At 36.9% G+C, this 24,111-nt stretch overlaps 1 protein-coding gene across 4 annotated transcripts in view; it reads right to left on the reverse strand.

The window, feature by feature from the left end:
• Window positions 1-24,111, reverse strand: part of LOC309957787 (uncharacterized protein) — a 177,443-nt gene that overhangs the window by 11,951 nt on the left and 141,381 nt on the right. For 2 of the 4 annotated variants that reach the window (XR_014325988.1, XM_082833244.1), the window contains one exon: window positions 13,769-13,991. The exons of the other annotated variants lie outside the window; for them this stretch is intronic. Coding sequence is in view for 1 of the 2 variants with exons in the window: in XM_082833244.1 (XP_082689370.1) it covers window positions 13,780-13,991 (212 nt within the window). In the remaining variant the exon portion in view is untranslated. Of the gene's footprint in view, window positions 1-13,768; window positions 13,992-24,111 lie in introns of those variants that run through there. 4 annotated transcript variants of the gene reach the window in all.

The following is a 24,111-nucleotide window of genomic DNA, read 5'->3' on the forward strand; positions in this document are numbered from 1 at the left end:
TTATGAATATGCACAAATTATCTCTCTGTGCCTCAGTTTTCTTACCTGAAAAATAGAGACAATAATACTACTATCTCATAGAGTTGTGAGGATTAAATGTAATGCATGTAAAACCCTCAGAACAGAGGGCCCTATTCCTCCCTGTGTATCTAGATCTTATGCCTCTAGGGGCCCCTGGGATATTTCTCTCCACCTATTAATCCCTAGTATTTTGGAATTTTCAATCTCATTGTTAGCTTAAAAAAAAAAAAAAAGGATACAGTACAGTCAGCTCTGCAGGACCCCATACTCCCTGTTCTCCCAGATAACACATTGTGCCGGTACTTGATTACCTCACTACTTTTAGTGGGCCCTAATATCTTGAATGAAAATAGAATCTTTTAGTTAAGACCAATAAATGCCTTGAAAATACAACTATAAACAGATCTTAATCAATTAGCCTCCTAATTATTCTCTCCTGAAACCATTTATCTTAGTTCTTCTACAACTATGATCAGAAACAAAACATCAGAAAATAGTAAGAGTACCCTTTTCTTTGCTATCTTGGCAATTAAGGTTAATCAAGTACACAATTGATCACATAGAGATCAGTTACTAATATTTGGAAAGTATGTTTCAGCAATATCATACATAAATTTTCTACCGAGTTTTGAAAAATAGAAGCAAGGTGGGAGGGGAATCTTTCTGTATTCTCAATAATGATGCAATGATGAGTATCAGCAATCTAAGTTTAAATTCTAAAAACCCAAATTAAAATATCAGAAGTATACCTTTTTTATAATGTTAATTGTCCTCTTTATTGGGGTCTAACCAGCCAAGTATTTATTTTCACCAAGTGTTATTTTTAACAATATATATTAGGATTGATGCTTCACCCCCAAATGTCGTGTTGATGTATCATTTTACAGTAGTTATAGGAGCCTGTGAATTTGTACCTCTTGAGCCTCCCATGAGGGCTAGATCAGATTAATCATGGCACTATTATGTCATGCATTCTAACAGTCTGCCTCTGGAAGAAAGTCATGTCTGCTGCTGTACAATTATCTAAGACTGATGATACAGACTAAAGTCATTATAATACATTTATCTGGCACAGATCCTCTCAGCCATAGTTCCAACCTCACAACCCAGTTAGTAGACACGTAGGACCCTCCTAAGCAGGACTACATTTTCACCATGCTGGTAGAAAGCAAAGGATCTTCAATGGACATACTGCATGCAAAATAATATATTCCTTTTAGCAAGGGAAGACCGGGAATGTTGCTTACTGGAGATGGATCTACATCATGAGTATTATTCCTCCATCAGCTGGAGAGAGACCAGATCTGGTGATTCTTAAGAAAATCAAACAAAGACCTATCAATAACCAGGGTAGAAGAACCTCCATTTCCTAATTTCTCCACATTGAACCTCTAGACAGTTGTGAAATATTTGTGAAGTTCAGATATGAGAAAGTAAGGTGGGATGATAATCAATGGTCAGCAATGTGCTATTCCCCCATGGACATCATAGGAGGAGAAGGGCCTGAAAAACCACTGAGAGCACGAAGAGGGTTCACCTTGTTCTGGAGTTTCCTGCTCATCCCTTGACCCTCACCTGTTTCAATTTAACCCTTTATTCATTTCTTGTTGACTTCTATAGTGCATTGTACTCTCCTCAACTACCAGCCCATCCGGGACCATCTCTCAGAAGACGTTATTTTTCGTTTGTGGAACATTTGAGGTTATCAGACATGGCTACTTCAGATTCTCATTAGTCCACCTCAAATTTCCCAATATCCTGTCATCACTCTCCAAGTCCCATACATCCACCTGTACTCTGGATTCCAAGCCTCTGGAACTTCCTCTTCACCAAAAATCCCCTAGCATTTTGGAATCTCCAATCTCTTCTTTCTCAGTTCTCTCTCTCTCTCTCTCTTACACACACACACACACACACACACACACACACAAGCAATTATAATTGTATCCCTAAATCTACTATAGCAAAACAATAATAAGTAGGAGAACAGGCAATAAGCAAAGGAGTAATCAAGATTGAGTAGATTTCAGCCAGCAAGGAACACAGGAAGAAAATAATCCTTAGATAACTTTATTGATATATAATTTGTATATTATTAACTATCAATACATCCATTTAAAGTATACAATTCAATGAGTTTTGACAAATATATGTATCCATGAAACTGTCACCACTATCAAGATACAGAAAATTTTCATAATTCTCCAAAATTACCTTGTGTCCTTTGACCAACCATCCCTCCCTCTACTCCTGGCCATAGGCAACTATTGATCTGGTTTTGATTAGATTAGTTTTCTGGATAGATTACATTTATATAAAATGCTATAGAGAATGAAAACTAATCATACAGCATGAAATCTTTTGTACCTGCCTTCTTTTACTTAGCAAAATCACATTGAAATTCTTTCATATTGGTGTATATATCAGGAATTCATTCTTTCTTATTGCTGAAAAATATTCGTTTGTATAGATATACCACTGTTTGATTATTTATTCACCAATTGATGGACATTGGATTATTTCCAGTTTGGGACTATTTCAAATAAACTGCCAGGAACATTACACACAATATTTTGTGTGGGCATATATTTTTCTTCCTTTTGGGTAAATACCTAGGGGTAGAAAGGCTGGTGGTATGGTAGGTATATGTTTAACTTTTTAAGAAACAGACAGTTTTTCAAAGTGGTGGCACCATTTTACATTCACACAACATATGTGAGTTCTGCTCGTTCCACATCCTTGCCAACATTTAGTATTATCAGCCTTTAATTTCAACCATTCTAGTGGGTACATAATGGTACCTCTTTGTAGTTTAATTTGCATTTCCATGATAACTAATGATTTTGACCATATTTTCATGTGGTGAGGCCATTTTATATCTTCATTTGTGAACTGTGTATTCAAATATTTTGCCTATTTTCAGAATTGGGTTGTCTTCTCATTGAATTATAAGGATTCTTCATCTATTCTAGATAAAAGCAGTTAAAAACATGCATTGAAAATATTTTCTTTCATTTTGTGGCTTGCCTTCTAATTTCTTTAAATTATCTTTTGAGGAGCAAAATTTTTAAATTTTAATAAAGACCAATTGTCACTTCTTTTTTCTAAAATCATAAAATAGTTTGAGCTTTGAAATCTGCAACTGCCTCAAGGTCCTAAAGATTTTATCCTATATTTTATTCTAGAATTTTTATAGTTTCATCTTTCACATTTAGGTCTATGGCTCAAAATCATTTAAAAATAATATTTTATGATTAAGAAATTAGCAAAAGTTATTCTAGAAAAAACACACTAGTGACTCATCATTAATTTTTTATTAATGTTCGTGCTTCCAAACATTCCAAAGTTCATGTTGAGTTTAGTTTAGTTTTGTCTTGGAAAGGATGTTAAAGGAGAGAAGAGAGTTGCATATACTACGTAAATCCTTTGGGTTTTTCTATTTAAATTTTTATTTTACATAATTTTTTAAGCAGTTTTTTATATTCCAGCATATGTTAAGGACATTTTCCCACAACTTTTCATATATGAAAATATGAAATAGGTGCAGAAAATCCCATCTGATTAATATACAAAAGTCTATTTAGCCAGTCCCTTTCTTTGGTATTTGTCTTGTTTCCAGCTGTTTACAACAACAATAAGAGACCATACTGCTTTAAATAATCTTTCAACATAAGTCTTAGATCTCTGATCATTTCCTTAGGATAAATTTTTATATGTGGATTTATTAGTTTAAAGGATAAGAAAAAAATTAAAGCTTTTGGTATATATTTCCAGAAAGAATATACCAAATTACAGAACTCCCAGTAGTTTGTGAAAGCACATTTGCACCCTCCCCGATTTGGGGCATTGCCTTTTGTTTTAACCTTAAAAAATCTTTTAGAAGAAAATAATAAATTATTGTTGCTTTCATTTGTGTTTCCTTGATTTTAGTAAGTCTGAATTTTTTTTTCATGTTTTTCGATCCTTTGTGTTTCTTTTTTGTGGATTACTTGTTCAAATTCTTAGTCTATTTTTTTCTATTAAGATTTTTTAAATGTATTTATTAAGTGCTTCTTATATATTAACTTATACCAATCTATTAACGTATGTTAACCTATTTCTGTGTAAGTCATTTCAAATATTTTCTTCGATATTTGTTTTTTAATTTTGCTTATGATACTTCTGCAAATGTTTAAGATTGTATAAAGTCAAATCTATCAAATTTTGGATTAAAAAGATTTTCTGCACCTCTGTATCATACATCTTTATAGATAGATACACTAATATTTTCTTTTTCATCTTTTATGCACTGTTTTTACGTTGTAATGCTCTAATCCATCTATGATGTATTTTAGTATGAAGTGTGAAGAAGGAATGTGAATGAGCCCCAGTTCCTTGTAAAGCAGAGCCTGAGGAAAAGCTTACATATTAGAGGTTTGGGCGGAAAGGAATCCCAGGGCATCAAGAGTGAGAAAAGGAAAATGAGGAAGTAAGGAGGGAAAGAGGAAAGAAAATCAAACGTGGTGCATTTTTACGAGGCTAGCTACAGTTTCACAGGAAAACACAGCCATTGCCCAGATGCAGGATTTCAACAGAGGGAGAGGCTGACACAGCCAATGCATGAGTCCAGTGGAGCAGAGGGGGATGAGGAGAGAGGAACTGATCTGTCCACTCTGTCTCCTTTCTTTTGATGGCCAAGGTTTGTGCTTCTGAGTTGCATTACCTAAACATTCCAGGCAGCTGCTGGGAAGTCTGGGCTCCATCGACTCAGTTGAATCTTACGTGGCTGCTGGAACTGCTATGTCTTCTGTGTGACAGAAAGAGCAATGGAGGCAGTGCCTGGAGCCTGGGGAAGCAGAGCTGTTAGGAGATGAGGGATGGCAGCTCAGGAGGAGGCAGAGGCCGGCAAATCCAGGCAGGCACTTACACTGGTCTAGTAGAGGCTATAACTTATAATCAACCATTTATTCTGCTTCATCTAGTGTGTACTCCACCATTTTCTCACAAATTTAAATTTCAACTTTACCTTATTCTAAGTTCTTAATTGTACTAGGGTTTCTTTCTGGTTCTAAACAATCTATGGATATACAAATGTACATTTATAATAACATATAGCTTTCTGATGGTACAAATTCCCTCTCATTTTTTTCAGTGTTTTTTCTTGGCTTTTCATACATGAATAAGCTCATGTATGTAGGTAAAGTTATAATTTTAACTAGTTTTATAAAACAATTGGGGATTTGTGTATAAATACATCTGTTTGGGGACAATCAATATATTTATACTCTTCTATCTCACCATTCACGAAAACAGTAGCAGCATCAACTTTTTAAAGTTTTTTAAATGTCTCTCAGTAAAATTTTCCAGTTGTTTTTCATGTAGCTCTAACAGAGCTTTTATTAAATTTTTTCCTAGATATTATAACTTTTTGTAATTTTTGTTACTCTGGTGGGCAGAACTGTTTTCATTGTGCTTTTTAATTGATAATTTCTGGAATCTAGTAAATTTTTCTATATTAATTTTGTAACTGATCATCTTTTTAAACCCTCTAACTAGTTCAAATAATTTTCAAATTTATTCTCATGAGTTTTCTAGATAGATATATAGTCTGTAAATAATAATTTTTCTTTCTTCTCCAATAATTATTTTTCTTATTTCTCTTTTCTGCCCTTTTCCATTGGCTATAACTTCAGAATAGCATAAAATGAATAATTATGATGTCATCCTTATCTTAGTCTTACCTTTAATAAGAATGTTTCTGCTATTTTACTTTTAAGTATTGTAAGTATTGGCTGTTGGTTTCAGAGAGAAATTTTATTTATTTTAACATCTTTATTGGAGCATAATTGCTTTACCATGGTGTTAGTTTCTGCTTTATAACAAAGTGAATCAGCTATACATATACATATGTTCCCATATCTCTTCCCTCTTGCATCTCCCTCCCTCCCACCCTCCCTATCCCACCCCTCTAAGCAGTCACAAAGCACCGAGCTGATCTCCCTGTACTATGCGGCTGCTTCCCACTAGCTATCTGTTTTACGTTTGGTAGTGTATATATGTCCATGCCACTCTCTCACTTTGTCACAGCTTACCCTTCCCCCTCCCCATATCCTCAAGTCCATTCTCTAGTAGGTCTGTGTCTTTATTCCTGTCTTACTCCTAGGTTCTTCATGACCTTTTTTTTTCTTCTTAAATTCCATATATATATGTTAGCATATGGTATTTGTTTTTCTCTTTCTGACTTACTTCACTCTGTATGACAGACTCTAGGTCCATCCACTTCACTACAAATAACTCAATTTCATTTCTTTTTATGGCTGAGTAATATTCCATTGTATATATGTGCCACATCTTCTTTATCCATTCATCTGTTGATGGACACTTAGGTTGTGAGAGATTTTAAATCATATCAAGTTAGTACATTTTTATAACGAGGTTACTAAAAGCTTTTTAAATTGATGATTGATGTTTAATTTCTATCTTTTCTCTTGATTAGGCTGGCCAGAACATTGTCTGTTTTACTGGGAAAAGGAGATTGGAGCTTTTGATCCAATGTTCTTCTTAATTGGACACTGGCCTTCCATTTAGGACTCAGATGTTTCTCCAGGGAAGGACCCTCTGCTCTGTCCTTCTGATACACAGGACACAAAAACCCTCCGTTTTGGGTCAGAATGGCCATCTACCATCTGACACTGCTCTAATGGCTGAGCTGTTAAGCATTCTCACAGCTGTTTAAATTTATGTCACCTCAAATTTATGGTCTGAAAACCTATCTTGCTACAAGCATAGCAGTACAATCTACACTTGGGCTTGGAGTATTTTATTAATTGTTTGTTAATTAGGGGGGCACAATACATTGATTTTTATCCATGGACAATGCTATTCTTTCCCTCGTCTTTGACATTTGGACACTAGTGATTCCAGTCCCAATATATCCTAATGCTTAGTTGCTTGGCTTTTATTTTGATATAAAAACTGTGAGTTTTCATACTTCATTAAAATAGAATATGATCTCTGTTTCACAATTTATTTAGCTGATTGCATGTCCTTAGGAAATTTTTATTCTTTTTCTGACAGTCAGAAACAAATTTCCCTCAAGAAATTAGGAGGGACTTGGGATTCCATGAAATCCTTCCATTTCTCTATTAAGCCTTCTCCCAGTTCCCAGATTTGCTATTCCACCGCTTTATCCATTTTCTTACTCCTTTGCCACCATCAACCCTCCTCTTTCAGCAAATGAATTTGCCTCTTACTTTACTGAGAAAACCAAGGTTAACAGGTGGGAATTCCCATCATTGAATCTATAACTAATTCTGGAGTCTTCCTTGCCTGGTCGACAATTTGCCCCCTTTCCTCCAGTTTCATGGGATGCACCATCTGCCGTTCAGTATGAGCTCAACCCCTTCAACTATTCTTCATCCAATTCCATCACTTCTCTTCAGATACAGTATTTACCTCTGCTGGACTTTCCACCTCTCCCTCTTTGTTGATTTGTAAATTTTAAATTTAATTCTTCACTTTGTCTTTGAATCTCTCTAGTTCCTTACTTCTTTATCTTTTTCCTGCCCAGTCAAAACTGTAGAATTCCAGCAGTTCCTTCTCTGGCTCTTCTTCCCCTGCCTGTTACTTAATGTTGACACGCTCCCTCTATCCCAAGATTTTATTTTTCATACTGTTTTTATTTCACAATACATTGAATGAGATTTCTCCCAGGTAATCTCTTTTACTCCCTGAACTTCTACTGGTCTCTATGTTGCTGAGGCCAGTGTTGTCATTTCTACATCAAACCTCATTCCTAAACTGCATTCTGCTTACTGAACCATCTCAACCTGATGTTCCACACACATTTCCAAACAATATGCACAAAACTTAACCAGTCATATTCCCCTCCCCAAATCTGCTCCTTCTACCACCTCTTTTACTGTCATGAGTGGCATAACTGTCCACCCAGTCACCCAGGCTGAACTGGGAGTCACCTGACCCCCGCACTCGCCCACATATCCAGTTAATGCCTACACTCTGTCTTTTCTTTTTAAGTTCTCCAGTGTCACTTCTCCCTTCTGTGCCCCCTGCTGCAGCTTGACTCTAATCGTTTCTCTTTGGAACTCCAGGTATTGTCGCTCTGCTCTGAACATTTTTTTCATGAACCATGCTTTTTCTGATCTCTAGCTTTCCAACATTCTTCCAGCTGTTCCCTCTCCTTAAAACACGGTCTACTCTGATCTTGACCTCGTGAAAAATTCCTGAATACAATCATTAACTGAGATCTTCCTTAACAACAATGCAAAAAGTAGTTTTATTTAAATCTCTTTTGTGCTTAAAACCCTCAACAGACTTCCACTGCCCTTGAGATAAAGTTCAAACACCTTAATTGGCATATATATTCTCTTCTCTAGAAACTTTCTCTCAACAAACTTCTGCCCACAACTTATGTTCTCATCACAGGAAATATCTCACACCTCCCATCTCTGTCATTCACAATGCTATTCTACATCACCATGATCCATACCTTTGCTCAACTTTTTTTTTTCTACCTGCAATGCTTCTAATATCCTCTCCCCTATCCCTGTCTAGCAAACCAACATTTATTTATCTTTTTAAAATTACCTCAAAAATCACCTACTTTTTAAATCTTCTTTGTGTCACCACCTACTTCTTAGAACTAATTACCTTTCTTTCTCACACTCCTTTGTGGACTTTAATCACAGCATCTTTAATGGGCATATTTGTTTTCAAGTCTATTTGTCTCCCTGTAATAATATATAAACTTGTTATAGTCTTTCCCTTATTACTTTATCCAAAAAATGTATTTATTTATCCAGAAACTATTTTTAAGCACTGTGGTAAGCATTGGGAACACAAAGTTAGATAACATTGACTCTCTGCTCCAAAGGAGCACACATAGAGTGAACGCAGAGACAAGCACACAAATATAATGTAGCAGGTACCATGATAGTGATAGCCATCATCTATTTATCTCAGCTGCACAGAGAAAGACCATCTAATTCACTTAGTATTGCTAGCAGCTCATACTGTGCCTGACATGATACCTCAGTAAATGTGTACAGCTTATTGGGTGCATCCTGATTTGTTGGGAAGGAGAAAAGGAGTGGGCAGTCAGACCATGGAATGACCCAAAGAAAGCTTCCCATTGACTCAGTTCATTTTCCCTATAACTGTTACCTTCATAGTCATTCAATTTTGCATCTGGACCATCCTTTCTGGGGGGCTGAGGGGTTCAAGGCAATTGCCAAAGTGTATAACAGCTTATCTGTGGTCTGCAGGTAAGTTTACAGAAGTTCCTGTCATCCTCCGCTTCAACCCGGAACTCAAATCCCTTGCTTGATATTGCAGCCAGGAGATGTGTGGTAAGAAATAACTAATCAAGCCACGGCCTTTGGTTTCATGTTGGAGTCCAATAGGTTAACTACATCCCCCTTCCATCCCACTCAGAATCTGACAAACTATCCAAACCCAATGGAGCCAAGATGATCTTTTCTAATCTGTGTGCATCTGAGTAACTTATAATCAAAGAGATCTATATCTGAATATCAGCTTCACCACTTACAAGGTAGGACACTGACACAACCCTCAACCTCTCTGAGCTCCAAATGCTACATCTATAAAATAAGAATAATAACTTTCTTAAAGCTACTATCCAGAATAAAGTGATCTAAAATGCAACACTTGGTATTTACCACACAATAATCATAACCTTCCTTTAACTGAGAGCTTATTCTGTGCTAAAAGAGAAAATGGTTCCCTTTTATGGGTTTGTGGGACTTTTTTGTTTTGTTTTCTTTTGTTTTGTTTTGATTTCACTCTGTTTCATTTTCCCTTAATGTTGACTATGACCTCTTCTACCTCTTTTGGCTTAGCATGTATCTTCTCTTCAAGACACATTTAATAAATATTGAATTCAATGTGGCCATAAATACCCACCATTACTTACAGTCCTTTGTGATCTTACTATCCAGCCTAGAAGGAGATTTAGATTGGATTGACCACTCTAGCTTGTCTGGAGCTGGCATAGGGCCAGATTCATTCCTGATGATCTAAATTCCAATCCCAACACCACATATTGCCTTACCTAGGTGAATCCACATGCTTTACTTGTGATTACACTCAGCCTTTCACTATATTTCTTTTTTACTCACCACAAATGACCCTGGCTAGTTCAAATATATCACTAGCACTGAGAAAAAGGGGACTGAAATGCTTTCTTCCTGTGGCCCTTTATTAAAAATGATTCACCGCTCATTTTGTAAGGGGAGGCAATGAGCAAAGAAAGACAGTAAAGTAGAAGAAGGGAGAAAATGAAAACAAAATATCCAGAGGTAATGTCATCAAGATGATGACATACGTCATTCCAAACTTCAGTTCCCCTCACAAGACCAAATAAAAACCATGCATAGATAATACACCATTGTGAAAATCCCAGAACCTGGGGGTAAGGCTGAAGTTCCCTACTGAAATTTGTTACAGGATACATAGTATTAAAAAGATGTAAAGTAACCTATAACCTAATAACCATCAATAACCTATAACCTATAACCATCAATAACCTAAAATGTAAGAGGGGGAGAACTAAAATTATAGTTTCTGTAAGTTATCAAAAGTAAGTTATTACCAGCTTACACAGGGTGTAATAACTATAAGATTCTTTATGTAAGCATCATGGTAACCACAAAGGAAAAACTTGTAGTAGATACACATGATTATGATAAAGGAGTCAAAGCATACTTCCACAAAAAGTCATCAAGCCACAAAGGAAGACAGCAAAAGAGAAAGCAAGGAACGAAGGATCTATAAGAGTAGGAAAATAATTAGCAAAATGGCAATAGTGAGTCCTTACCTATCAATAATTACTTTAAATGTAAATGGATTAAATCTTTCAATCAAAAGATACAGAATAGCTGAATGGATTAAAAAATAAGATCCAATGATATGCTGCATACAAGAAATTTAGTTTTAAAGCTATACATAGACTAAGAGTGAAGGGATGGAAAAAGATATTTCAAGCAATGTTAACCAAAAGAAAGCAGGGATAGCTATACTTATGTGACACAAAATAGACTTTAATCTAAAAATGATCAAAAGAGACATACGTTCATTTTATAATGATAAAGGGATCAACTAATCCAGATGATAAAACAATTATAAATATTTATGCACCCAACACTGGAAGACCTAAATATATAAAGAAAGTACTAACAGAACTAAAAGAAACAAACAGCAATATAATAATAGTTGAGGACTTTAATACCCCAGTCTCAACAGAGGTAGATCATTCATAGAATCACTAAGGAAATAGCAGATTTGAACACTCTAGACCAAATTGAACTAACAGATATATACAGAACATTCCATCCTATAGCAGCGGAATACAACATTCTTCTCAAGTGTATGTGGAACATTTTCTAGGATAGATTACAGTCAGTCCCCTACATACGAATGAGTTCCATTCTGAGAGCAAATTCGTAAGTCCAGCTGGTTTGTGAGTCCAACAAAGTTAGCCTAGGTACCAAACTAACACAATCGGCTATATATAGTACTGTACTGTGATAGGTTTATAATACTTTTCACACAAATAATACATAAAAAACAAACACAAAAAATAAAGTAAACATTTTTAATCTTACAGTATAGTACCTTGAAAAGTACAGTAGTACCAGCTACATCATCACTGCTTTTATGCTTGCTTCCAGACATCCTGGGCTTGAAGTAAAGATACTGTACTGCTGTATTCTATACAGTACTGTACATTAAAATACACAAAAGCACAAGTATTTGTAGAGCATGCATGCATGTAACACTGTACACCAGACATGTGAAATAACTTACATGATTGGACATGTAAACACATGTTCACATCTTTGAAAGTTCACAACTTGAAGGTTCGTATGTAGGGGACTTATTGTATATGTTAAGCCACAAAACAAGTTTCAAAAAATTCAAGAAGGTAGAAATTATCAAGCATCTTTTCTGACCACAATGGTATGAAAGTAGCAATCAAAACAAGAGGAAAGCTAGAAAATTCACAACTGTGTGGAAATTGAAAACACATTTTTGAACAATGAATGGGTCAAAAAAATCAAAAGGGAATAAAAAAGATCTTGAAACAAATGAAGATGGAAACACAACACACAAAAACTTATGGGATGCAGCAAAAGCAGTTCTAAGAGTTTATAACTATAAATACATATATTAAGAAAAAAAAGAAAGATCTCAAATAAACAAACTAACGTACCTCAAGGAACTAGGAAAAAAGAAAACAAAGATCAGTTAGCAGAAAGAATGAAATAATAAAGATTAGAGGAGAAATAAATAAAATAAAAAATAGGAAAGCAAGAGAAAAATTAACAAAACTAGAAGTTGGTTCTTCGAAAAGACATAATTGACAAACTTTTAGTTAGACTAACCAAGAAAAGAAGAGAGGGGACTCAAAAAAATTATAAACAGAAGAGAAGACATTACAACTGATATCACAGAAATATGAAGGATCATAAGAGACTACAAAGAACAATTATACACCAACAAATTAGACAACCTGGAAGAAATAGGTAAATTGCCAGACACTCACAACCTACTGAGACCGAATGATAAAGAAACAGAAAATTTGAACAGACCAATAATGAGTGAGGAGATTGAATAAAGAACCTCCCAACAAAGAAAAGTCCAGGACCAGATCATTTCACTAGTGAATCCTACCAAACATTTGAAGAATTAATGAATTTTGAATTAATTTAAAGAATTAATGCATTTTTTCAAACTCTCCCCCAAAAAATGAAAAGGAGGGAACACTTCCAAACTCATGATACAATGTTAGTATTACCCTAATATCAAAGTCAGATAAGGACACTATATGAAAAAAACGACAGGCCAATATCCCTGACAAATGTAGACATAAAAATTCTCAACAAAATACTAGCAAACCGAATTGAACAGCACAATAAAAAGATCATATTCCATGATCAAGTGGAATTCAAGGAATGGCTCAATATTTGCAAATTATTAAATGCAATACATCACATTAATAGAATGAAAGATAAAAATCATATGATCATCTCAATAGATGTGGAAAAAGCATTTGACAAAATTCAACATCCTTTCATAATAAAAACTCTCAATTTGAGTATAGAAGGAACATACCTCAACATAATAAAGGCCATATATGACAAGCCCACAGCTAACATCATACTCAATGGTGAAAGGTTGAAAGGGTTTTCTCTAAGATCAGGAACAAGACATAGGCACCCTCCCTTAGTATTTCTATCCAGTATAGTACTGGAAGTCCTACCCAGACTAGTATCCTACCCTCCCTTAGTATTTCTATCCAGTATAGTACTGGAAGTCCTACCCAGACTAGTCATCCAAATCAGAAAGGAGGAAGTAAAATTTTCTCTGTTTGCAGATGACATGATCTTATACATAGAAAACTTTAAATTTTTTTCTAAGTGTTAAAACAGAAATTTATTAAAATATATTTATATAGTATTTTACATACAAAAAAATATAGAGTCCTCAACATTCAGGCAATCAACTCTATTCTAAAAAGTGCTTTGTGAGAAGACAGATTTCTTTGCTTCCCCCCTAAAAAGATACTTCTGTTTATACTCTTAAAAATGATGCATTTATTACACCACTTCTCATAAGAACAGTCTGGCTGAGATCACAAACTTCTGCAGAGAGTGAAGAGATATTCGGAGAGAATATTCTCCAGAATGCAATGCCTCATCACAGAGGTGTAGTGCAAGAGATAATAAAATAGTAGCTGCATCAGAGGAGTGTATGTACACGCAGCAAGTGGGCCATGAGAAAGGCCTGAGGCCCAGCAGGGTGGCCCCTAGCCACAAAGCATGGCCAGCTGGGATGCATGGTCTCCAGGGCCTCTTCCTCCCTTTCATCTTCTGAGGTGGCCGTCACTCCTGGAGATTCAGTTTCCATAACAGCATTGGTCACTTTACTAGGTGCTTTGTCCAAGGCCCCTGCTGTAATTTCAAACAGAATTTTGTCAATTTCCATTTCTGCTGATTTTTCCATTTCTTCTTGATCATCTGTGCTTTCAAAAGTGTTCTCTAACATCTCTCCATGTTCCCATCCTTCTTCATCTCTTTGGACAAAGCCTGCATTTATTAATCTATTTATTTTATCTGCATTCTATAATCTATTTATTTGAACTGGATTTATATAATCTTCACAAGACTCTGAATAGCCTTCATCACTTCTGTGCTCTTCTACAGGAACCAGCCTCTCACAAGACTACAAGCTCGTTCTTCATCCCTGTGAGCACAGAATTCATGTGAGCTTTGGATGCATAAAGCTTGCTCACAGCCTTCCTTGACCTGATCTCCTCTTTGGCCAGAACTACACAGATATCCTTCTGGTCCTTCTTAGCAGCATCTTTCAGAGATAGTTTTAGTTTTTCTGCTTCTCTTTGAATGTCCATATTTGCCTGTCAGCAACTCTCATTTCTTTTCTTAATCAATATGCAAAAATTGGTTGCACTTCTATATACTAACAACAAACTATCTGAAAAAGAAATAAAGAAAACAATCCCATTTAATAACATCAAAAAGAATAAAAATACTTAGGAATAAACTTAACCAAAGAGGTGAAAGATCTGTACACTGAAAAGTATAAAACATTGATGTAAGATATTGAAGACACAAACAAATAAAAAGATATTCTATGTTCATGGACTGGAAGAATTAATATTGTTAAAATGTCCATACTACTGAAAGCAATCTACAGATTTAATGCAATCCCTACCAAGATTTTAATGACATTTTAAAAACAGAAATAGAAAAAGAAATGCTGAAATTTGTGTGGAACCACATGAGAGACCCTGAATAACCAAAGCGATCTTGAGAAAGAAGAACAAAAGCAGGATGCACACTTACAGGTTTCAAACTATATTACAAGGCTATAGTAATCAAAACAGTATGGTACTGGCATTAAAAGCAGACACACAGACCAGTGGAACAGAATTGAGAACCCAAAAATAAACTCATGCATTTATGTCAACCAGTATTTGTCAAGGGAGCTAAGAATACTCAGAGGATAAGATAGTCTCTTCAATAATGAAACTACACCCCTACCTTACACTACTCACACAAATTAACTTGAAATGGATTAAGACTTAAATGTAATATCTGAAACTACAGAAGTCCTAGAAGAAAACATGGAGCTAAGCACTTTGACATTGGTCTTGACAATAATTTTCTTGGATTTGACACCTAAAGCACAAGCAACAAAAGCAAAAATAAACAAGTGGGACTATATCAAACTAAAAAGCCTCTGCACAGCAAAAGAAATAATTAATAATGTGAAAAGGCAACCTACAGAATGGGAGAAATATTTGCAAACCTGATAAGGGGTTTGCAATATAAGGGGTTTGCAAATCTGATAAGGGGTTAATATGCAAAATATAGTAGAAATTCATACAACTGATTAGCAAAATAAACCCCAAACTAAAACTAAAACCCCAAATAACCCAACTAAATATAGTCAAAGGACCTGAATAGGCATTTTCCCAAAGAAGATATACAAATGGCCAACAGGGACATGGAAAGGTGCTCAACATCATTAATCATCAGTGAAATGCAAATCAAATCCACAGTGAGATATCACCTCACACCTGTTAGAATGGCTATCATCAAAAAGACAAGAGATAACAAGTATTGGCAAGGATGTGGATGAAAGGGATCCCCTGTGCACTATTGGTGGGAGTGTAACTGGTGCAGTATGGGAGAGTACAAAGCTTCCTCAAAAAATTAAAAATAGAACTATCATACGATCCAGAAATTCCACTTTCGGGTACATGTCCAAAGGAAATGAAATCACTATCTCAAAGAGATATCTATACTCCATGTTCAAATCAGTGTTATTCACAATAGCCAAGGTATGGAAGCAACATAAGTGTCTGTCAATGGATGAATGGGAAAAAAAATGTTATATAGATAGACAGATAGATAGATACAGATATATATAATGGAATATTATTCAGCCATAAAAAAGAAGGAAATCATGCCATTTGCAACAACATGGATGAAAACTGAGGGTGTTATGCTCAGTGAAATAAGTCAGAAAAAGATAGATACTATATGAACTCACTTATATGTAGAGTCTTAAAAAAAACAAACTCATAAAAACAGAGATTGGTGGTTGGCAGGGATTGAGGGAGGTGGGATGGGTTGGATGAAGGTGGTCAAAGGATACAAATTTGCAGTTTTGAAATGAATGATTTCTGGGGATCTAATGTACAGCAGGATGACAAAACAGTACTGTATTGTATACCTGAAAGTTTCTAAGAATCAATCTTTAAAGTTCTACACACACACACACACACACACACATACACACACACACACACAAGGTAACTGTGTGAGGTGATGGATGTGTTAACCAACCTTATTGGTATAATCATTTTGAAATATACACATATATCAAATCAAATCATCACAAATGTACACCTTAAACTTACACATTATATGTCAGTTATATCACAATAAAAATGGTAAAATATTCAAGCAAATATGAACAAGGAAAAAAAGAAAACAATAATAATAAGGCAAGAAAGCAGGAGATATGTTCCATGTAAGTCTATAAGTCTTCCAGGACAAAGGGACAGAAGCCAGAGAACTTCCCCTTCCTTTCCCCTGCTGTGACACAAATAAAATATTATAATTTATCTCCTCTAGGAGACCAGAGAGTTGCTGTCTCCAGCAGGAACTGGATTCCTCACTAATCTCTGAGACTGTACATTTTTGTGACTATTCTGAACAAATCACTGAATTAATTTCCTTACAAGAAAACTAAATTACTAATATTACCAAAATATTCTCCCTCACTGGAAAATTCCCCTGATTCTAGCGTTTGGGTTGATATGACTCCATTTGGAGTTGGTTTTAGGAGACATGATTTTTTTTTAAAAGGAAATATTCAGTACTAAAGTTGGTCTAAGTGTTCTACTCCCTGTAGGCCAATATAAGCATTATTTTTTTGTTCTTGAGTTCTCTCTCTCGTATTTTTTTCACACTCTGCTTTTATAGTGCTACTTTCCATATAACATTTTTCATCTTTAAAAAAGTTTACAGACTTTTCAAGATAAATGCTGTGCCCCCCTCCCCACAAATACAAACCCTGGGACTCAGATGGATCATTTGGGGTTAACTCCTCAGCACCATACAGAAAGCCAAAGTTTTACAAACAGCCTCTGGCTTTACAGTCTTATCTGAGCACATTACAGGAAATTGAGCTTGCAGATACTTAAAGCATCTCATGCCCCCACACCCCCATCCCTGTCTTCATCTATTGGGGCTGCTGTAACAAAATACCACAGACTGTGTGACTTAAACAACAGGAGTTTATTTTCTCAGAGTTTTGGAGACAGGGTAGTCGAAAATCAAGGTTCCGGTTCCTGCTGAGAGCTCTCTCCTGGCTTGCAGATGGCTGCCTTCGTGCTGTGTTCTCACGTAGAGAAGAGAGAATGAGCTCTCTGGTATTGCTTCTTATTAGGACACTAATCCTCTTGGATGGATCAGGGCTCCATCCACCTTTATGACCTGACTTAACCTTAATTACTTCCTTATTCCAATTATAGGCACACTGGGGATTACGTCCTCAACATATGACTTTGGGGGGACACGATGCTGTCTATAGCATCCCCCCAAAACATTATAAAGTTAAAATGGACAAAATCCCACAACAGAAGTCAATTACCCAGTGGCATAAATTCACTGTGAAAAAGAATTAGCAAGTTATATCATCCACCACTACTCCTTCTGCCACTCAGTAGGTTGAAAACAATTTCTCTTGTGTTTCAAAGCACTTTAGGAGAATTCTTTTGCTATGTCGAGTCTAACTCTACAACCTTGGCACCTGACACTGCCTGGGAACTTCAGAATAGGCTAGATATGCTCCTTCTACCCACAGGGCACACTTCCCTCTCCATTGGAACAGCTAAAAACCTCTTCATGAGACAAGATCTGTCCTTGGGTGCCTGCCATTTTCTCTCTCTTCTCTGGGGGCCAGAGTTTGCCATGTTTCTTTCTCCTGGGCTGAAGTTTCCCCTTTCATCTTTCCTGCAATGGTTCTCGATGTTGGAGGCCATCTGATCCCTCTGCAAAGTGCTAACCAAGAACTGGCTACCTGGTCCACTACAACCACTGCTCCTTGGCCTCTCAGCTCTGTGTAACATATTGGCCACCAGCCTCTTCTGGCAGGCATGGTGGCAGCTTTGCCACCCTCTGTGTGGGCTGCCTCACAGGTAGAGCCGTAATAGGCTTGGGTTTAGGAGGAGTTCTCCATCTTGGTGTGATCACTGCAGAGTGGCAGTGCCTGGTGTGGTTACAGGCAGTGCCACTGGATGCCTGCAAACTCCCCATCTTCTATAATCCTCCTGTCTGCAAGGGCAGAAGCCTCCAGGGAGCTGAGAAAATCTGAACCCCTGAGATGTGATTGGATGATGAGAGAGTCTGGCTGTCTTTCACTCCTTCTTCCAGGCTAAAGGGAACTGCCTGTTGGGGCTTTTCCTTTGGTGTCTTGAATGGGGTTGCTCACAGAACCAACACTGTCATCAGTCCTCTTTCACTGTAATTCTGTGGACTTTCTTCTCCCCCACACTGGGAGATATAAATCTATACTCATATAGGTTTATGAGTAGTTAGAATGTGTTGGGTCACTACTAGACCTTTCTCTGAAAAGTGCACACTATATAGGAGCAGGAAGCATGAAGAAATATGAGAACTTATAATGGAAAGATGCTTTCATTCTTCTTCTCTTACTGCTTCTATACAAACACACACATACACACTCAACAGTTTCTATCTCCACCATCAAATTAGTCTCATATCTTTCCTTCTTTCTTCCTTTCCTCCCCCTTCTCTTCTCTCCCTCCTTCTTGCCCTCCTTCCCTCTCTCTCATTCCTTCCTTTCTTATTTCCTTCTTTCCTCCCTCCTTTCCTTCCTCCTTTCCTCCTTTCCTTCCTTCCATGGCCTCAGACCAATCACCAAGTTCTTGCTCTACATGATATAATCTACTTGCTTTGCATAATTTTTACTAAAATTACACCCATACAAAAATGGTTGATGCCAAGTGTTGAGCCAGGAATTAAAAGGCAGTCAGTTAAAGAAGCACCTTAAGTGGACATTCCCCGAATTCAATGTTTTCTTTCTTTTCAAAACCACCCATTACTTTTATTTTTTTATATCTTTATTGGAGTATAATTGCTTTACAATGATGTGTTAGTTTCTGCTGTACAAGAAAATGAATCAGCTATATATATACATATATCCCCATATCCCCTCCCTCTGGAGCCTCCCTCCCACCCTCCCTATCCCACCCCTTCTAGGTCGTCACAAACCATCAAGCTGATCTCCCTGTGCTATGCAGCAGCTTCCCACTAGCCATCCATTTTACATTTGGTAGTGTATATATGTCAGTGCTATTCTCACACTTCGTCCCAGCTTCCCCTTTCTCCCCCATGACCTCAAGTCCGTTTTCTACATCTGCGTCTTTATTCCTGCCCTGTCACTAGGTCCATCAGTACCGTTTTTGTAGATTCCATATGTGCATTAACATCCGGTATTTGTTTTTCTCTTTCTGACTTACTTCACTCTGTATGACAGACTCTAGGTCCATCCACCTCATTACAAATAACAATTTTGTTGCCTTTTATGGCTGAGTAATATTCCATTGTATATATATGTCACATCCTCTTTATCCATTTGTCTGTTGATGGACATTTAGGTTGCTTCCATGTCCTGGCTATTTTAAATAGCGCTACAATGAACATTGTGGTACATGTATATTTTTGAGTTATGGTTTTCTCAGGGTATATGTCTAGTAGTGGGATTTCTGGGTCATACGGTAATTCTATTTTTAGTTTTTAAAGGAACCTCCATACTGTTCTCCATAGTGGCTGTATCAATTTACATAGTGGCTGTATCAATTTACATTCCCTCCAACAGTGCAGGAGGGTTTCCTTTTTTCCACACCGTCTCCAGCATTTATTGTTTGTAGAGTTTTTCATGATGGCCATTCTGACTGGTGTGAGGTGATACCTCATTGTGGTTTTGATTTGCATTTCTCTAACGATTAGTGATATTGAGCATCTTTTCATGTGTTTGTTGGCCATCTGTATGTCTACTTTGGAGAAGTGTCTATTTAGGTCTTCTGCCCATTTTTGGATTGGGTTGTTTGTTTTTGTGATATTGAGCTGCATGAGCTGCTTGTATATTTTGGAGACTAATCCTTTTCAGGATTATTTTCTCTCATTCTGAAGGTTGTCTTTTCATCTTGTTTGGATTGGAAGAATCAACATTGTGAAAATGACTATAGTACCCAAAGCGATCTACAGATTCAATGCAATCCCTATCAAATTACTAATTGCATTTTTCACAGAACTACAGCAAAAAATTTTATAATTTGTATGGAAACACAAAAGACCCTGAATAGCCAAAGCAATCTTGAGAAAGAAAAACAGAGCTGTAGGAATCAGGCTCCTGGACTTCAGACTATACTACAAAGCTACAGTAATCAAGACAGTATGGTACTGGCACAAAAACAGAAATATAGATCAATGGAACAGGATAGAAAGCCCAGAGATAAACCCATGCACATATGATCACCTTACCTTTGACAACAGAGGCAAGAATATACAATGGAGAAAAGATAGCCTCTTCAATAAGTGGTGCTGGTAAAAATAGACAGCAACATGTAAAAGAATGAAATTAGAACACTCCCTAACACCATACACAAAAATAAACTCAAAATGGATCAAAGACCTAAATATAAGGCCAGACACTATCAAACTCTTAGAGGAAAACATAGGCAGAATACTCTATAACATAAATCACAGCAAGATCCTTTTTGACCCACCTCCTAGAGAAATGGAAATAAAAACAAAAATAAACAAATGGGACCTAATGAAACTTAAAAGATTTTGCACAGCAAAGGAAGCCACACATTACTTTTAAATTGAGTCTAGTGCCTGCATGTGTTTTAATGGGCTCTGAATCTTTCAGCCTGGGTGGAATTCAGCTCCACCACTTCTAACTCTATGACCCTGAACAAAAGGCTATTATTTCTTCACCTCTGAAAATGGTGATAATAATGCTATCTCATTAAGCTATTGTGAGGATAATATTAATCAACACATATAAAGCAGTTATAAAAGGACCTGACATCTCTCAAGTGTTTAACAAATATTATATATTATCATTAAATTAGTCTTAAGGTTTTATTGAATACCTATTATGTGCCTAGAACTTTGCTAGGCAGGTGAGGTGTGGGAAAAATCTAATTATTGTTGAATGACCTTTCTTACTGAATTGATTGACCAGGTAGATGTTTCAGAGCCCTATGAACAAGGCCTTGCAGGGCACCCATTGTGTATCCCAACTGTGAGGCATGTGACACCAGAGTTTGAGATGCCATTGTCATGACTAGTAGCTGTCATCTTGAGCATCTGTGATTTCTTCTGATTACATTTGATTCCTTATGAAAACCTCAGAGACCACTGTGCAATAATCTTCCTCATGAAGCAACACTGAGATGTACTTATAAAGAATAATGGACTTGAATATATCCACACCTTCCCATTATTTTCAAGGACAGCCTTGATTCCTTCCATCTTTTCAACTTATGGCCAGGGGGAAGATCACTTCACCCAGCCTGCTCAAAGTGTACCCCTTGTGCACTGGTCTAGGGAAGTGGGAAAGCAATAAATGCCTGTTGAATGAAACCATTAGGCTCCCAGGCCAACTGAGGTAACACATTTTCAAACACACCAGGAAATTGCTTCTCTGTCCCATCACTCCCCCAGGTAGATGGCTCACATGCTTGCTGCCTTCTCTGGTAGAAATCCTCTTGCATTCCCTCAGTGGCTGCCTCAATACACAGCAAGAAGTGCAGTCCAGGCAGCATCCAGGCCCAACCTTGATTCTGCTCAGAAACAGTCCCACCAGCACACCTGCTACCTCCTCACTGGAATCAGCTCATCAGAACGACTGCTTACCAATAGGCCATTGGTCTCTCAAGGGTTTGGAAAAATGAATAGTAGCTTCTTCTTCTTCTTTTTGATTTAAAATTAAATTCTCCACATTTTAATTATTTTTATGATTACAAACCAGTTACTTTATATTATTACCTTGTGTTTTTATAATTTTTTTGAATGAAAGATTCTTTAAATTCTATAATTCTTCACAATTTTCAAAAGTTTCCCATCGATTTCATATAATCCCATAACAACCCTTTTTTTGCCCCTATCCCTATAGTTCCTCCCCCCTTCCCTCCCCTCTGGTAATCACTAGTTTGTTCTCTCTATCTGTGAGTTAGCTTCTTTTTTTGTTTTATTCACTAGTTTGTTGTGTTTTTTAGATGCCACATATAAGTGATGTCATACAGTATTTGTCTTTCTCTGTATGACTCGGTAGCTTCTTATTTCAAAAATATTGGGGACTCTTGGTCAAAGAATCATGTTGAAACATGTTTTGACAGAGCCTCTGTATGCAATTACCCTTCCTTCCCACTGAAACAAGCATTCCTCACATATGCTGAGTTCTGAAGATTCACAGAGCACTTCAATATCAGTTATTTCATCTTCACAACCACCATGTGTCTTAAGTAAGATATATATATCAATAATGATGATAATAATAATATTAATAATAAAAACTTTTATTGAGAGCTTCCTTGGTGCCAGTTACTGCACCAGATGCTTTATACGGATTAGCTCAGTTGTCATAACAACAGCTCTGATTATTCCTGTCAAAAGATGAGGAAACCAAAGCTCAGAGAAAGTAAGTGACTTGTCCATTTTACAGACCCAGAACCAGGCTCCCCAAGGCCCTTTCTAAGGCACCATGCTGTTTCTCAGCATCTCGAAGTCACCCATGGGGTCTGAGACCACTTTGGTGCCACTTTGGGGGCTCACTGTCCCAGCCTAGAAGAAGTCAGTCACAGTGGTCCATCAGTTGTGCCTGCAAGCCATGGTTTGTGCACACACACAAAGATATCTCATAACCAAAGCAAAGGGCATGATCCCAGTTGGAAATGACTAAGGGATCCTTTGCCTCTGAGGCGAGAGCTCAAATCTACAACTAGTAGCGCCAGTTACACTGGCGTGCTGTCTACATAATGCAAACCATGGTATTTGGCAATGGCTCTTAAACTTGGCACAGTCCACACTCCTCCTGGACCCAAGAGATAACATAACCAAATGTTTTCTGGGGTTGTAAGGAATGAGTGCTTTGCAGGTAGGAAGAAATACAAACATCATCCCTATGGGAGTTTGCTCCATCCAATCCCAAGGACAAAATGGCTCACTCTCTGCTGGCCCTTCGAAAGGTTAAATGTGAGCAAGGGCCCAGGTAAATAGTCACAATGCAAACAAAGTCATGTAAATAAATGCATCTCTGATCGACGCAGGCTGGTGATGCCAAATATACCATCTGCACCATTTCTCATGATGAGATTAATTTTTTTTCCCTGCATGTCCCAAGCAGTGAGAAGATGACCATCCTAATGCAGACCAAGGCATGCCTCATTTGACACTCTTGGAAATTTTTTTAAAATTTCAGATCCACAGAGAATCAGTAGCATTTGTGTTTTTCTAGGTAAGGTTGAAGTTGGAAGAAAGAAATCTCACTGGAAAGTAAAAGGGCAAATGTCCAGGGCCTGAGAAGGTACTTGCCATGTACTGTGATTTTTAGAGGGTCTAGTTACATCTGCAATCTAAGATTCCTCACCTTGCCCACTCACTCATTCACTTGACAAAAGCATTATTTGCATCTAATTATGTTTAGAGCAGTGTTAGGCATTATGGATGCAAAGGTAAGTAAAATATGGTGCTTGCCTTAGAGGGACATTCCTTGTGCTATGAGAATTTGCCCGGCAAGATTTACGGATAACTTCTTGAAAAATAAAAATTAAGAGCCTGTACTCAGAATCACATGTGGAGCTTCTTATATACACAAGTGACCAGGTTTTACTCTTCCAATTACTAATCTATCTAAGGTAGGACTTGGGCATCTGTTTTATCTAAAAAAAAGAAACCAAAATGAAACTTTTAGGTCAAAAGTCAGCAAACATTTTCTGCAAAGAAC

This window comes from Leucopleurus acutus (assembly GCF_964270905.1).
Source record: "Leucopleurus acutus genome assembly, chromosome: 2".
Lineage (NCBI taxonomy): Eukaryota > Metazoa > Chordata > Mammalia > Artiodactyla > Delphinidae > Leucopleurus > Leucopleurus acutus.